Genomic DNA, 14,189 nt, shown 5'->3' on the forward strand with positions numbered 1-14,189 from the left:
ATAATAAAAAATACTCACACAAATAAAACTCAAGACTCGTTAGATCTGTGTCAGAAATTAGCTGTAATATGTCACAGGGTTCTTACACATTTTAACCAATGGATTTACATGACTTTAAACCAAATTTCCATGACCAAACTGAAATATTCAAACTGCTGAAACAATGCAGTCCTTGAGATTTCTGACACACAAACACACACACACACACACACACACACTTTACCTCCGATGTAGCCTCAAAAAGCAAAAGACACTGGTAATGGTACTCCTGGTTTACTGGGATGGGGTTCGATTCCCTGAAGTGTCCTGCTACTTTTTTGACATAAACATTGAAGGCCATAATATTTTCATTGTCACCGTTACTGAAAATAGTGTTTAATGTTTCCTACATTCACTAATAACCTGTATCTAGATCCACTTTAACAATAATTAAGATGGGCATAAATATGTATGAGATAACATTTTCTTGACTTTGTTTTTCCGAATGAAGCATTACTTTATGTTTTGACCACAACACAGAGAGCAGGTGGGACGAGAGGAGTTGGACTTTGAATATTCGCTGTCCAACAAAGTTAATGGAAAATGCTTTTATAATGTTCCACTCTTTCTATGCTCAGATGTCGACTATATTATCTGGCCGGAGAGCTTTTTTTGTTGTTGCGGTTAAAATTCCAAAGTGTAGTCTTAGACCACAGGGCTCGAGAATCAGTTGTATGGATATTTATTTGACTAGACTACATTTCAACATGTAATTAAAGTGTTTCACTGAGTATATGGGTGACTAAGGAGGTTATATTATGACAACAGTAACTCAGTTCATCCATCCATCCATTCTCATCCGCTTAGTCCGGGGTCGGGTCGCAGGGGCAGCAGACCCGACCCCATTACATTGTATACAATCTGTAATTTACACTTCAATGAAATGGAAAAAATATTTCTGATGTAAATGTTATATACAGTCATGTATAAAAATAATGTTGAATTATATTTACATTAAAATATCTTTATTATAAGAAAAAAAGGCTACATCACTGCTTTAATTCCAGAATCATTATGGGCAACAATTTAGACTGAAGACATTTGTGTCAATGGAAAACTGGAATCTTGCCAAATTGCTAGAAAGATGTTTGTTTTTTGTCTTTTGGACGCTTCAGCTTTTCACGACAGAAATGCCGCCTACCGTCCTTGTTAATTTGTCCCTCTGTAGTTCACATTCATGGACTGAATTTTAAATTTAGCATAACAGTTGCTTGGTGATTGAAAGTATCGTTTCGGATCCACTCAGTGAGGGCAAGGCTGATGTGCAGCTTCAAAACTACACCTGACTATACTCCCTGTCGTCTTGCTCTGAAAGTCCAGGGATATCCCAGGAGGCCAAAGATCGGCTGATGCCCTCCAGAAACCCTTCATCTCCAGGCTGTACATGATCCAGGACTTCGTCATCATCTAAGCACCAACCTGACCAGTCCACATTTACTCCGTCAGTGAAGAAAACACTAAAGTAAATGAGAGATGGAAACAGAAGGTCCAAATTAATTATTTTACAACATTAACTGTGCATGTACCCACTATGTTTTCAGGTTAACGCGTCCTTCAAGAGTACCTCTTTTGTACCTTTTCTATTCCTTCATATATTCAGGTTCAGAAACCATTAAAATATTTTAAAAATCAGCTTCTTCAGGACATGAGAGGTATATCCTTTCATATTTCTAACTTTTCAAATGTTTGTATTTTTAATTTTTTTTATGTTTTTTTAATTTATTAGATCCTATGGAGAAAATGTTCAACTTTAAACACTTTACATACTTTCAGCTAATACAATCAATTAATTTGAATGAAAGGAGGAAAAGAAGAAAGACAATGAGTAAAGGAAGGAAAGGAGGCAAGGAAGGTAGCAAAGGAAGGGAAAGACACAAGGAAGGAAGGAAATGAGTAAAGGAAGGTAGGAAAGGAAGGAGGCAAGGAATGAAAGGTAGGAAGGAAAGGAGGTAAGAAAGAAAGGAAAGGAGGCAAGGAAGGAAGGGAGAAAGGAAAGGGAGGAAGTTAAGCTAGACGTAAGAAAGGAAGGAAAGGAGACAAGGAAGGAAGGAAAGGTAGGAAGGAAGCTAGACAAGGAAGGAGAGGTGACATGGAAGATATATATATATATATATATATATACAGTATATAAATACACATAAAAACACCTCTTGGTAGTAGCCACATCATCAAAACTTTCTCGCCTATCTCTCAATTTATTTATGTATCTCTTTTTCTCTCTGTCTGATGTTTTCCCTCTCCTATTTCTTTGATTGTGATTCATATCTTTTTTTTTAGCTTTTCTTTTCCAGTTATGCATTTCCACTGCAAGGATGTTCAGCAGTTCATGTCAATGTTTTTGGGCTTCAACGCTTTCAGCAGGAAGTTTTCCTTTTTGGAATTTTCAGTTGTTTTCAGCTATTCTCAGCTTTGTTCAGCTATTGTCCTTTATATTTCAGATTCAAAATTTAAAATGTTAGCATTCCAACGCATTTTCTTTCTTGGAAATGTGATGGTTTGTATTTTTGTTTGTATTGTACATATTTAATGTCATTTGTTGTGACTGATCTATATTGTGTCTCTTTTGTTGTCACTGTGCAAAGGAAACTTTTTCCTTCACGATTAAAAATGACCTCAATAATATGTTAATATTGTCAAAACAAAAAAGCATGTGAATGTAAAAGACAATGTCAAACTGACCTGTTCCTCTTGTCATCGTCATCTCCGTCCACCAGCTGCTCCTTCCATCCTCGACTCACTGTGAGGGCTCGGTGTCTTATCAGCTCCACCTCCTCCTCCTCCCATCCTGTTTCTCCATCCATGTGCGATGGTGAAGGTGTGGTGGAAAACGAGGGGGAAGGAGGATTCCTTGAACTCAAATTGGCCATCCTCACATTCCTGTCTCTTTTGAATCCATCCCGCTCTTTGGCTCTTTCCAGAAGACTCTCCAGAGCTGAGTGTTCTCTGTCTGGTTTTGGAAAAGGTGCATCCTCTGCTTGGGGTAACGTGTACGGACTACTGGTGTGGAGGCCAAGTCCGTGGCCTCCTTCATTGATGATGTTCGGAATAGAGGCCCTTCTTTGGGGTTTCACTCTGTTAGAGACGTTAGGATCAGGAAGCTCTGATTCAGACAATGTTTGGGGGTCTGGAGAGAGTCTATCGTGAATGTTAAAAAACATCCCTTGGCTATGCTTCAAGGAGCCCAGCTTGAGCACTCGGTGTGACTCTGACCCAGATGGAAGAGAGTTGCTCTTCATGTGGCTATCTGAGTTGGAGAAAGAAAAGCTGTTTGTCTGCCCTGAGTCCCGGAAGAACTGCTGAGCCATCTGAGAAGAGGGGCCCTGCTGGGTGTTGTTTGGCCTCCTCCTCCGTAAACCGGGTGACTTCAAACGTTTGGAGCAACCCCAAGCCTCTGGAGATGTCTGGATGTCTCCAGACTGGCTGCAGTCGGAATTTCTTCTGGAGTCCTGGTCCAAAGACTGGGAATCTGAGTCCCTATTGGTTGATATAGCTTCCTCTTGTGTTTGTCCTAAAGATTCAGGCTCCTCCCTGAATATTGCTGGTTGGTCAGGAAGGTGTATAGTACTTTCTTCTTCCCTTGGATAGTCAACATCTGGATACAAGACAGCCTGTGGTCCAGCAGTATTGTATTGTAATGGCTCAGCTGCAATACCACGATAGAGAGTGTCCAGATGTGGGGCAGATTGTGCCCTGTGGTTCCACCCTCTCTGCCCCCCTTTATCCTCTTCCTCTCTGTGGAACCCGATGATTTCTCCTCTCGCTTCCATTTCTATCCATTCATATCCATTGACTGCTTGTTGCCAACCAGCCTTATGCACTAGGAAACGCTTATTGACATTGGGCTGGGATTGCCAACAAGTTAAGACAGGATTTGTTGTGGTTTCCCCATCTGGAGGTTGATACTGTTCCTCTGCTTCTTTTGACGCCAACATCCCATTTATTGATTGGGGGATAATAAGTTCATCAGTAAGTTCATCCACAAAAGTCTCTCGTCTTGATTGCGTAAGAGGCTGTTCTTCGCTCTCCATATCATCCATCTTGGCTTCTGTGACATGTTTGCCATCCAGCTGCCGGATTTTCCAATTTTCCAGTTGTCTGTTACTCTCAGTCTGTCTCTGGGTCCACAGTGTTTCCTGACGACAAAATACACAAATTATACACAATTCTGTTTCATAAAACAAGACTAATACTCTACTACAGCCATGCCATTGGCTCTGTGAGGCTGTTCTTAGACACAGAGCTAGATGCTAACATAATGCTGTATGCTCACATAATGATATGATTGCTGATGTTTTGCAGGTTTAATGTTCACCGTAACATAACAGTCATAACAGACATTTCACTCAAAATCAAAAATATGAAAGTCCTGGTGGTGCTAGAGAAAAAGTCAAGGGATCACCAAAGTATTTCAGAATTATATTTTAGGAGCCATGGATGCCTGTGAACCTCCATCCAATAGTTGCTTTTGTCTGGACCAAAGTGACTGATAAACCAACACAGTTGACCTTAGATGCTGCTCGCATGGCAGCAAGTTAAATTGGACTTCTAGCATTTTAAAAGATTTAATCAGAGACGTAATTGCTTACCTTTGCCTGGTGGATGGTGGAGACCCATTTAGAGCAGCTCCCTGAGGTACTGGCTGCAAATATGTAGACATTTATAGCACTCCGAAGCTCACCTACCTCCACGAGAACAAATGAACCTGAGAGAGGAGGAAGAGGAATGATAATGGGATCTATAATATATTCATCCAGGATCCAGCTGTCTGTTTGTCCATGAAGAAAAGTTACTCACAGCCATCTTTCAGTGCGATGCAATAAGTTCTGTCGAGGGCCAGAGGAGGTCGAACTACCTTCAGCCGCTCTCCTTTCTTCTGGACTTTGGTCATTAGAAGGACATCTGAGAAAAGTAGTGCCACCACCTCGAGCTGCACCATGTGTGAGGAAACATGAGAAAGTAGAAAAACAGCGACCAGAGAAAAAGTGGATTAACAGTAATCGAGCACACTGGCTCTGCTCACCTTGCTGTCTTTTCTCTCCCGAATCTTCAGGTTCTCCTCCAGCAGAAGCATGCGTACGACTTCAGGACCCACTCCTCTGATGGGGCACGTTAGGTCAAACTGACAAATCTCTCGGACATGCTGTCGGTTGCACACGATTTTAGAGGGAATATCAGTTTATTTTGGCAGAAATCTCTAATGTTCAATATTGTTAGAGAAAGGAAACAGTCCTATTTTACCATGTCAATATCTTCATTTATGCACTCCACCTCATATCCCTCCACCCTCTGAGCAGAAATATTGAGAGCGAGTTGCTCATCTTGGAGCTTCAGGTGGTCATTGATGCTCTCCAAAAAAACGTTTACACTGGCTATCTAGAGAGGAGAAAGAAGAAGATGGTTGGTGGGAGTTTTGTTGTTCTGCAGAAAACACAATACGTTGTGCCTATTTCATTCCTAAATTGAAGTAAGAAGATGTTAAAGATTTAGCAAGAACATTTTACCCAAGGGATTTTTGATAATCATGTTCAAATCTTGTTCACCACAATAAATAGTGATTACTTTGCCTAGATGCTCGCTCTGAACTGATAAGTGTAACATCTGATATTAAAGTAACAGAAGTGAGGCCTTTTTGCAGAAGACATCTTGTCAACCTTGTCAGATTCTGAAACATCTCCTCACAATGTTCTCAATACTTCTGTATCAGGTTATGATATCCTCTAAAAGTCAGAAGTGTTGCCACTTATCACATATGCTGACTTTTTCCTTTAACGATTACATGATGAATATATTACTGTGGAATTCTTCTCAACCCATATTCCATTTGGGTTCAAATATAGCGTTTACAATTGAAAAAAGTTACCAAAAATAGCAGCCATTCCCCTCCATATCATCGTTTCCAAGACATTAATAAGATGGAAAGATAAGCTCCGGTTATTTTCAAAAATCTGTATTGAAAGAGAAATATGAGAACTTCTCCTAAAACCTGTATTTTAAGATAAGATGACCTTTGAAATGGGGTTTGTGGCTATAACTCTAGAGATACAGTTAGGGAAAAATGTTGAACAAGAAGCAGTTAGTACCATGCCTCTGAGTGTGTGCTGGACATTAGGGTCCTGGGTGGTTTTCAGCACGGCCTTAAGAAGCAGAGGATACTTTGTGATCCTCTGATGGGGTTTGGCCTGCATGTCTCCGAGCCGCATCCGCTCACACTGGGGGTGAGTCTCCACCCACTGGAAGGAACAGAAGAACATTGCCCTCAAGTCAGTGCTTCAGATTGAAACTGTTTTTTGTTTTTTTTATCACATAGTGGCTTTAATACATTACGGAAGTGTATTTAAAGGGTTAGTTCAAACAGGCATCATACAGTAACCTGAATAGTGTCTCGCAACAGTATTTTGGTTTTATTACCTTCGCATTGAAAATGCGGAAGGTAATGTTTTGATCGCCGTGTATTTATTTATTTATTTGTATGCGTGTTACTCGCAGAACTCAAAAAGTATTAAACCGAATCGCATGAAATGTGGTGGGATGATTGGTTATTATCCGGGGACCATTTGATTAGATTTTGGGATCGATCGGGTCAAAGGTCAAGGTCATGAAAAGGTCAACATCTTCTTTTTACCATAGCGCGGTCAATTTGTATCCAATTGGCATGCAACTAATGCCAAAATGTTCATAATTCAATGCCCAATCTTGTGATATGCGAAGGTATGCGCTCTACCGAGTGCCCATTCTAGTTTTTTTATGTTTCAAACCTTTTTTGTTTGTGCTTCTCAAAACTATTTGAAGGTTAGACTTTAAAAACTCATCTTTCCACAGTTAATATTGTGGAGAGTTTTCACAAGGGCTTGCCCATCAGGAGCTGATTATGACAGGTCACCCACAGGGTTATGAAAACATCACAGCCCACAAAGTGTCACCATTAACAATAGAACAGTAAGTCATTCCATTTAATTACATTCAAGCATACTCAGAGGCAATAACAGGGTTTGTGTGGGAGAGTAAGTAAGGCCGTATGAGGTTGTTTTCATCCTCACATGCATGAGTATTTGTGCGCATGTTGAACGTATTTGCCGTCTGCTGCTTCCTGTACCTGAACATAAGTGAGGAAATGTGGGTTGCCCTCCATCTGCCTGCGTGTGAACTCCAGATTATTTTCCTCCTCCCAACAGTAATGCTGATAGGAGGAGAAGCGCTCGTGGAACTTCGGACAAAAAGAAAAGGATGATTAATGACAATGTAAAGAAAATGATTAAAAAACAACATTACATTTTCTATTTACGGTCCCAGTGAAACGGAAGTTACAGCATTTTTCTGTACTGTGATGCATTTTAATAAAATCCTTAGCATTTGATTGGGCCTCTATAAAGTGGTCTGTCTTATAATGTAGCTGATAAGGAGACAGAGGACTGTTGCTCCACACACGCCTCCCTTGTTGCTGATTGATGGATGGATGGATGTCAATATTGGTTGAAATTGGTTGGTACTAGCTTATGTAAGCACACTGGTACTGTGGCTTGAAAGGCATGTTTAACGATATATATATTATGTATATATTCAAGAAACAATTTAAAGACATGACTCTGGTGAAGTACAGATGTAACAGCTTTGACGAAGCATCATAAGTAACGGTTAATGGGGACTAGTTTTTTGTTTTTTTGGTTTATTGTTTTATGTAAATATGTATGTGTGTGTATTTATGTGTGTGTGTGGTGTATGTGTATGTATGTGTGTGTATTTATGTATGTGCATGTGTATATGTATATATGTTTATGTATATACACTACCGTTCAAAAGTTTGGGGTCATCCAGACAATTTGGTGTCTTCCATGAAAACTCACTTTTATTTATCAAATGAATTGAAAATTGAATAGAACATATAGTCAAGACATTGACAAGGTTAGAAATAATGATTAATATTTGAAGTATTAATTTTGTTCTACAAACTTCAAGCTCAAAGGAAGGCCAGTTGTATAGCTTATATCACCAGCATAACTGTTTTCAGCTGTGCTAACATAATTGCACAAGGGTTTTCGAATCAGATATTAGTCTTCGAAGGCGATTAGCAAACACAATGTACCATTAGAACACTGGAGTGATAGTTGATGGAAATGGGCCTCTATACACCTATGGAGATATTTCATGAGAAACCAGACGTTTCCACCTAGAATAGTAATTTACCACATTAACAATGTATAGTGTGTATTTTTGATTAATGTTATCTTTATTGAAAAAACAGTGATTTTCTTTGAAAAATAAAGACATTTCTAAGTGACCCCAAACTTTTGAACGGTAGTGTATATATATATATGGGTATATGTATATGGTTCTCTGAAATAAGTTTTTTCGTGAAATCATAGGTTATGGCACTTATAAGCTTGATAGCTTCAGCCTTGACCCTTTCGGTCAGCCACTTTCTTCTTTTGTTGAAATTTTGATTTTTGTATATTATTGCTGATCGAAATAAACTAAACTAAACTAAACGAAAAAATGGCCGGAGAAATACCTTTTGTTGAAGTGTATGATATTTATATAATGGAGAGAATGAAAATGTTTATTTCATCCTTGATACCAGACCTTGTTTAAATACGTATAATAATCCTTTCACTAGTCATTTATTCCCGTATGTGCTGTTGGATCATTTTATAATTTACCTGAACAAAATAACTGCGAATTAAAAAAGTTCAGTATTTCTCTGTGAAATGTCGTAGAGAGAATCTGAATACCTCAACACAATACCGAGTGTAGGTAAACTACTTGAGTAAATGTACGACTGACAGGCAGAAACACACCACTCAATGTGTTTGTAATGTATCTTGCAAACAGTGAGTTCTCACCTGCAGGCAACCAGCCTCTAACGCCGTGGGGTCAAAGGGATGGCCTGTGCTCCGGACTTCTTCTAACATGGGATAAATCACCTCCTGCCAGAACAGCTGGTGTGCGGTGAGGATGGAGGGAAGGTCAGAGAAAAGCAGTTCAGGGGTCACCTGTCACAGGAGAAAGGAAAGACAAGTATCACATCAGAGTGGTAAACACCCCTGCTTTGTCATATTTTCCTTCCTCTCAATGGAAATCTGTTGCGCTGCTACATTTTCCACGTGTGTGTTGTGTCAGCAAGAGCAGATGTTCTCGTTGTGACTATCAATGTATGTCAGTGGTATGCAGAACAGTGGTAGAATACATAGAATACAATATAGGCCTGCAGATCATGTGCGTTGACAGTTTAGATGAGGCTGTGTGCTCTGGAGACTGACCTCCAGGAGAAATCCATGCTGGTGCAGGTTGACAAGAGCTGCAATAACCAACTGTGAGAAGGAGACACAGCTTTGGTAAACATCCTGTGGAAAATCCCTTTTCAGCTCTGACACATTGTATGTTAATAGAAATACTTCATTTCAATGACACTGTGACAGCAGGTGGAAGGCGACACATTACGTCTGTGATGATAATTAGTTTGTTGATGTAGGTGAGCTCGGTATGGACGAACTCCCACAGCACCTCTTGTTGGTGTCTCTGCATCTTAGACATCGTCTGATCATTCAAACAAGTCGAAGGAGAAAAGGAGGGAAAGGAGATGATTCTGACAGATGCTTCAAGAATGTGTCAAATGTACATACTGAGCAGGTATTTTACAGTAATATCAGGAGAATTATACGGTCCACATATTTGTCATTGCCCACAAATCCAATGAAGAGAACAAAGATAATCTCTCAACTTCCTCAGCTTGGCCTACTCATTCATAGAATAGACATACATCTTTAAAAACCGTTGATTACAAATGTACTTTAGCAAAGCTTAGCAAATACTAATCAAACAGTTTATGTGTGGGATCGACTTTAATAGACTACAGTGCCTGTGTCTGTGAAGGAATGGAAGAAATGGAAAGGAAGAAATGAATGAACACACACATTAATGAGACACATTAAAGTGTGTCTCATTAATGTGTGTGTTCATTCATTTCATGACTTACAATCATGTTACATTCACAGTAGAACAGCTACAGCGAGCAATTCAGGGTTAAGTGTCTTGCTCAAGGACACATCAACTAGGGCGGGGATTGAACCGCCAACCCCCCGATTGAAAGATGGACCTGCTACCCACTGACCCACGGTCGCCTTGCACAACAGTCGAGCTCCATGGCACAGAGAAATAAACTGCATGCATCAGTTGTTAGATGAATCGACTCCTTGTCGGAGTTGCTCTTTTCATGGGATTTATTCAAATTGAGAGAAGCTCAAAATGTTGATGAGTAATGTTTTACGTACCGAATGAGAGTCCACTATGTCTGTCCAGTTATTCTCTAGCGTAGTTCCCTGACTTTCCTCCTTCCACCTCCACTTAAGATTGAGTGGGACAGCAAAGGTCTCCAGATCCTGCTTCAACATCCCCAGCTGACCTTGCTGCTGAGAGGTTGTTCAAGTCAAGGAGAGAAAAAAAATTAATGATATGACCCTTAACAGGTATTGTGAATGTGTACAGTAAGATGTTACATTTCAAGTAATGCCAACGGAGCAGAACTCTATATGTGCTGCAGTTGTTTTATTCTGTGTGTTTGAGTGTTTGGTCGTTAGAGGAATTCTTAATCTGTGTCTAAGCATGTCACCATGCAGTGTGATGAGCAGGACACAACAGAATACCTCAGAGGCCGGGTTCTTCTCAGGGCCTCCCTGGCTGAACAGGACCTGCCTCAGTGCAGCTCTGGGTTTGGCGCCTGCAGACGGCCCCTTATTCACTGTTGTTAAGTAAGTCACGATCTTCTGCTTTGTCCGCCTCTGGAGAGGGAAAATAAAATTTTCAAGGTTGTGCATGTCCACGATTATTTCAACACACAATCATAAGATAAGAAAGAAAGTGAGCAAGAGACAAATTTGGACTATAGGCATCTGTATCCATGATGTGTGTTTTATAGCTGAGCAGAACTCAGTGACACTGTAACACACATTTACTCTGAATGTCCTACTTATTTTAAGCACTTAGACATTTAATTCTTAATGTGTAGTAAACGGCCTGCAAAACGTACTTTAGTAAAAGGACAAAAGTGTTATCAAGCATCAAAAGTACAAGTACTTGTGCCAAATGGCCCCTTTCATAGTCTCATATATGTCATAGGAAGAGGGTTCATACACATTTCGACCAATGGATTTCCATGACTTTTCATGACTTTTCAATGACTTTAAACAGAATGGACCGAAAGTTTTGTGAAATCTCGGTGTATATCTGAAAAGGTGAGAACATCTAGTATTTAACAAACAATGACAGTTCCAAAGCATACAGTATACCTTAAATGACCAATTCTTATACACATTTATATAAATGTTTATTATTTTAATCAAACTATTGTCCCTTATGTGCAAATCCATCTATTTGGACTATAAATAGTGGTTCAGGCGTTGGTCAAATAGAATGACGTCAGCCATTTGCTTCAACACGTTGACGACTGCTCGAGCTTCTAGCTGCTCTAGCTGACTTTTCCTAATTTTTGGGGATTTAATTTTGTTCATGACTTTTCCAGGACTGGAAATAAGCATTTTAAAATTCCATGACTTTTCCAGGTTTTCAATGACCCCACGAACCCTGTAGGAATGTAATCACTGATTGATTCATTTGTAAGCATAATTTTTGTTTTCGGGTTTTGTGCTTTTTAATCCGGAAAACCCTTAATCTTATATAGGCAGTAATGCCTATAACTGAGTCAGAATTAAACTATTTTGCAGTGCAGAGAATTCTTTAACCTGTTTTTGAGTGTATATTGAAATAAAATGAACAGTCGTTTAGTTGATTTAAAACACGTGTATAGGGGCTAATACAAAAATTGTTTTTAGAACTTTCCCCAGAAGATAATGACTTCATGAGAGTTTGTTTTCACTAAACAATGCATCAGTAAGAGATAAGATAAAGGAAGTGCTGTAAAAGTGCCACACTTCCTTTTCTGAAAAGTAAAGTAGATGTATATTATAGATGTATAAAGTAGCCTAACCGGAAACCCTACATCCATCCATAAAAAGGAAACACACAAGTACAATACACGTTAAGAATTCAGAAGTGAACTTGAGTAAATAAGTTACTGGTGATGTCTGTGCAGCAGGCTGCCTCACACATCTGTCCCATTTCACTTGCCTGGTAGCCAAACGTATTGAACTTGTGTTTGTCTGCTGACCCCCTGTGGTGGTGGTTTATCTCTGCAGCTGCTGTCGTCCCGTCAACATCTGAATCGGTGTGCTTCTGCCTCTCCCCGTCCACACTGTCTCGCTGTGGGGCCGATGGCTCTCCCATCGGGGATTCGTTTCCCCCACCGGCTACATGCTGAGCCTTTGAGGAAAGGCTGAGGATAAACACACAGGGTTACTAATTGCCAAACTAAGGTGTGTTAGGAGAACAGTTTGTTACAATAAAAGACTTTGCAAGAAAGGCATACAGAGTGTACGACTGCATGTAAGGACATTGTGTGGTTAGTTATTATTTTAAAGGGTTACTTATACTTTCTTAAAGGGGTTGAGAGCATTATAAATTCTAGGTAAACAAACACTGATGGCAACAAAAGCTGAATTGTCCACCAGATCATTCATGACTACATGGTTTCCACTTAAAAACTTCTTCCACTTGAGTTCGGAAAGATCCCGGTGATGATTCAGTTTGAGCTTCATATAATCCCCGAACAGAAAAAGAGAAATGCATATTTACAGAAGTGAACTTTTCAGTTCTTCACTCCGCACACGAGGAACATGGTTATTAAAGCATTCATGGATGAGTTCAATATCAGCAAATGTAACTAAAACAATGAAACCTTTAGATATTCAATTGCTTGACAATATTTATCGGTAGGGTATTTTCAGCTTCGTGGCCAAATGTTTTATTGCACAATTATATTATTATTATTATCATGATATCTTAAATATTACTAGTAAATAACACTAACACAACTTACAACATATTTGAAAATAAAACCATTAAGTATCAAACAAACACAAGAGCAACAAAGTAGAAGAGCAGAAAGAGAGTCTTGAAAATATATTATTACAATTTCAGTGAATTTGATGCTCTAATAGTAAGAGGGAAACTATTCAAGAGTTTAGGAGCCAAGAAAGCAAGAAACTCGGTCTTCCTTGATGTGAAAGTGATGTAGGCGTTGACTCGCGTTTCTCCTGAGACCCTCGTGGACTCACCAGAAGCTGCCAGCAGCCTGGCTGGTAACCGGGCTGCCAAAGACACAGACATATGTGCCATACTGTTGCATCCCACCGACAGTGATGCTAATTTAAGAAGACACCAGCAGCTTCACACGGCTGCAGCTCAAGTTACACAGCCAGGCAGGTCGGAGTGGAGCTCCAGGACCCGTCTGATTAGTTCACACTTATCCAACATCATCACAATGTGCTCTGCTGCATCTGAATGAATTATTTCACCATTTACTGATGTAGCCAATAGAGAAGTGTCATTGTAAGACACTGCTGCTTAATCAGGCTGCCTATGTGAGTGCAGAGGGGGCATCCTGCTGTAGCTGGTATTCACAATAATTAAACCGTTTTTTTAGAAGTTGGTCTATAAGCAAACACTCTCTCACTGCAGACAGGTGCACTAATGCGATCCTGTCAAACATCAAAGGACTGACGCCAGTGCTTTCATCAGTGTCATACCGGTGAACAATCCGTCTGTATCCCGCAGTAACACAATAAAGATTAAAGTAATTATTTTGCAATTACACGACATAGACCCATTCAAAGGTTAATAATGAGTCCGTGAAAACAGGCTTCCTGGTTTTATAGCCTCAGTCAAAACAAAACAAGAGCCAAAAGTACAATCTGTAGATCAACACAGCAGCTCCAACGTCAAAGTGATTTACTACAGTGAAGACGTCAAGTAAATTCATCCTCAAGAATATTATTACACTCACTGTCTCACACAAACTTTGGATTTTATGAACTAAAATGATACTGTACCTGGGCTTGGTTGGATCCATTTTGTTTCAGACAGTCATCTTTGGTTTCTATTTACTTTCTCCTCCTCTTTCTCTCAGCCTGGTGCGGCCCCTCCCTCTCGTCCTTTTACCTGCAACTGGCCCAACGGGAACTACTGGATTCTGCAGCCGACAAATCAGTGCTCAGGGCTGATGTGTCGCAGGCCGGAGCGCTCAGTGGAGCGAAGGTGGTGAA

At 39.9% G+C, this 14,189-nt stretch overlaps 1 protein-coding gene across 1 annotated transcript; it reads right to left on the reverse strand.

The window, feature by feature from the left end:
• Positions 1-44: 44 nt before the first annotated feature.
• Positions 45-13,273, reverse strand: plekhg6 (pleckstrin homology domain containing, family G (with RhoGef domain) member 6). The gene is made up of 15 exons (XM_056444759.1): positions 13,203-13,273; positions 12,157-12,361; positions 10,677-10,811; positions 10,305-10,442; positions 9,475-9,570; positions 9,294-9,344; positions 8,877-9,026; positions 7,133-7,243; positions 6,120-6,269; positions 5,278-5,412; positions 5,060-5,179; positions 4,834-4,966; positions 4,626-4,741; positions 2,719-4,172; positions 45-1,496 (listed from the first exon to the last, which is right to left on the reverse strand). Exons 1-15 carry the CDS (start codon positions 13,271-13,273, stop codon positions 1,316-1,318), a joined length of 3,246 nt encoding a protein of 1,081 aa, XP_056300734.1. The 3' UTR covers positions 45-1,315.
• Between the last annotated feature and the right edge of the window lie 916 nt (positions 13,274-14,189).

This window comes from Pseudoliparis swirei, chromosome 22 (genome assembly GCF_029220125.1).
Source record: "Pseudoliparis swirei isolate HS2019 ecotype Mariana Trench chromosome 22, NWPU_hadal_v1, whole genome shotgun sequence".
Taxonomy (NCBI): Eukaryota; Metazoa; Chordata; class Actinopteri; order Perciformes; family Liparidae; genus Pseudoliparis; species Pseudoliparis swirei.

Excerpts from the sequence above, each read along its gene's own strand:
- plekhg6 (XM_056444759.1), bottom strand. The coding sequence starts at position 13,273 with ATGCAACAGTATGGCACATATGTCTGTGTCTTTGGCAGCCCGGTTACC. Across the intron at positions 9,571-10,304 it reads ACATAGTGGACTCTCATTCG|ACGATGTCTAAGATGCAGAG; the intron begins GTACGTAAAACA and ends TTGAATGATCAG. Across the intron at positions 6,270-7,132 it reads ATTTCCTCACTTATGTTCAG|TGGGTGGAGACTCACCCCCA; the intron begins GTACAGGAAGCA and ends TGTTCCTTCCAG.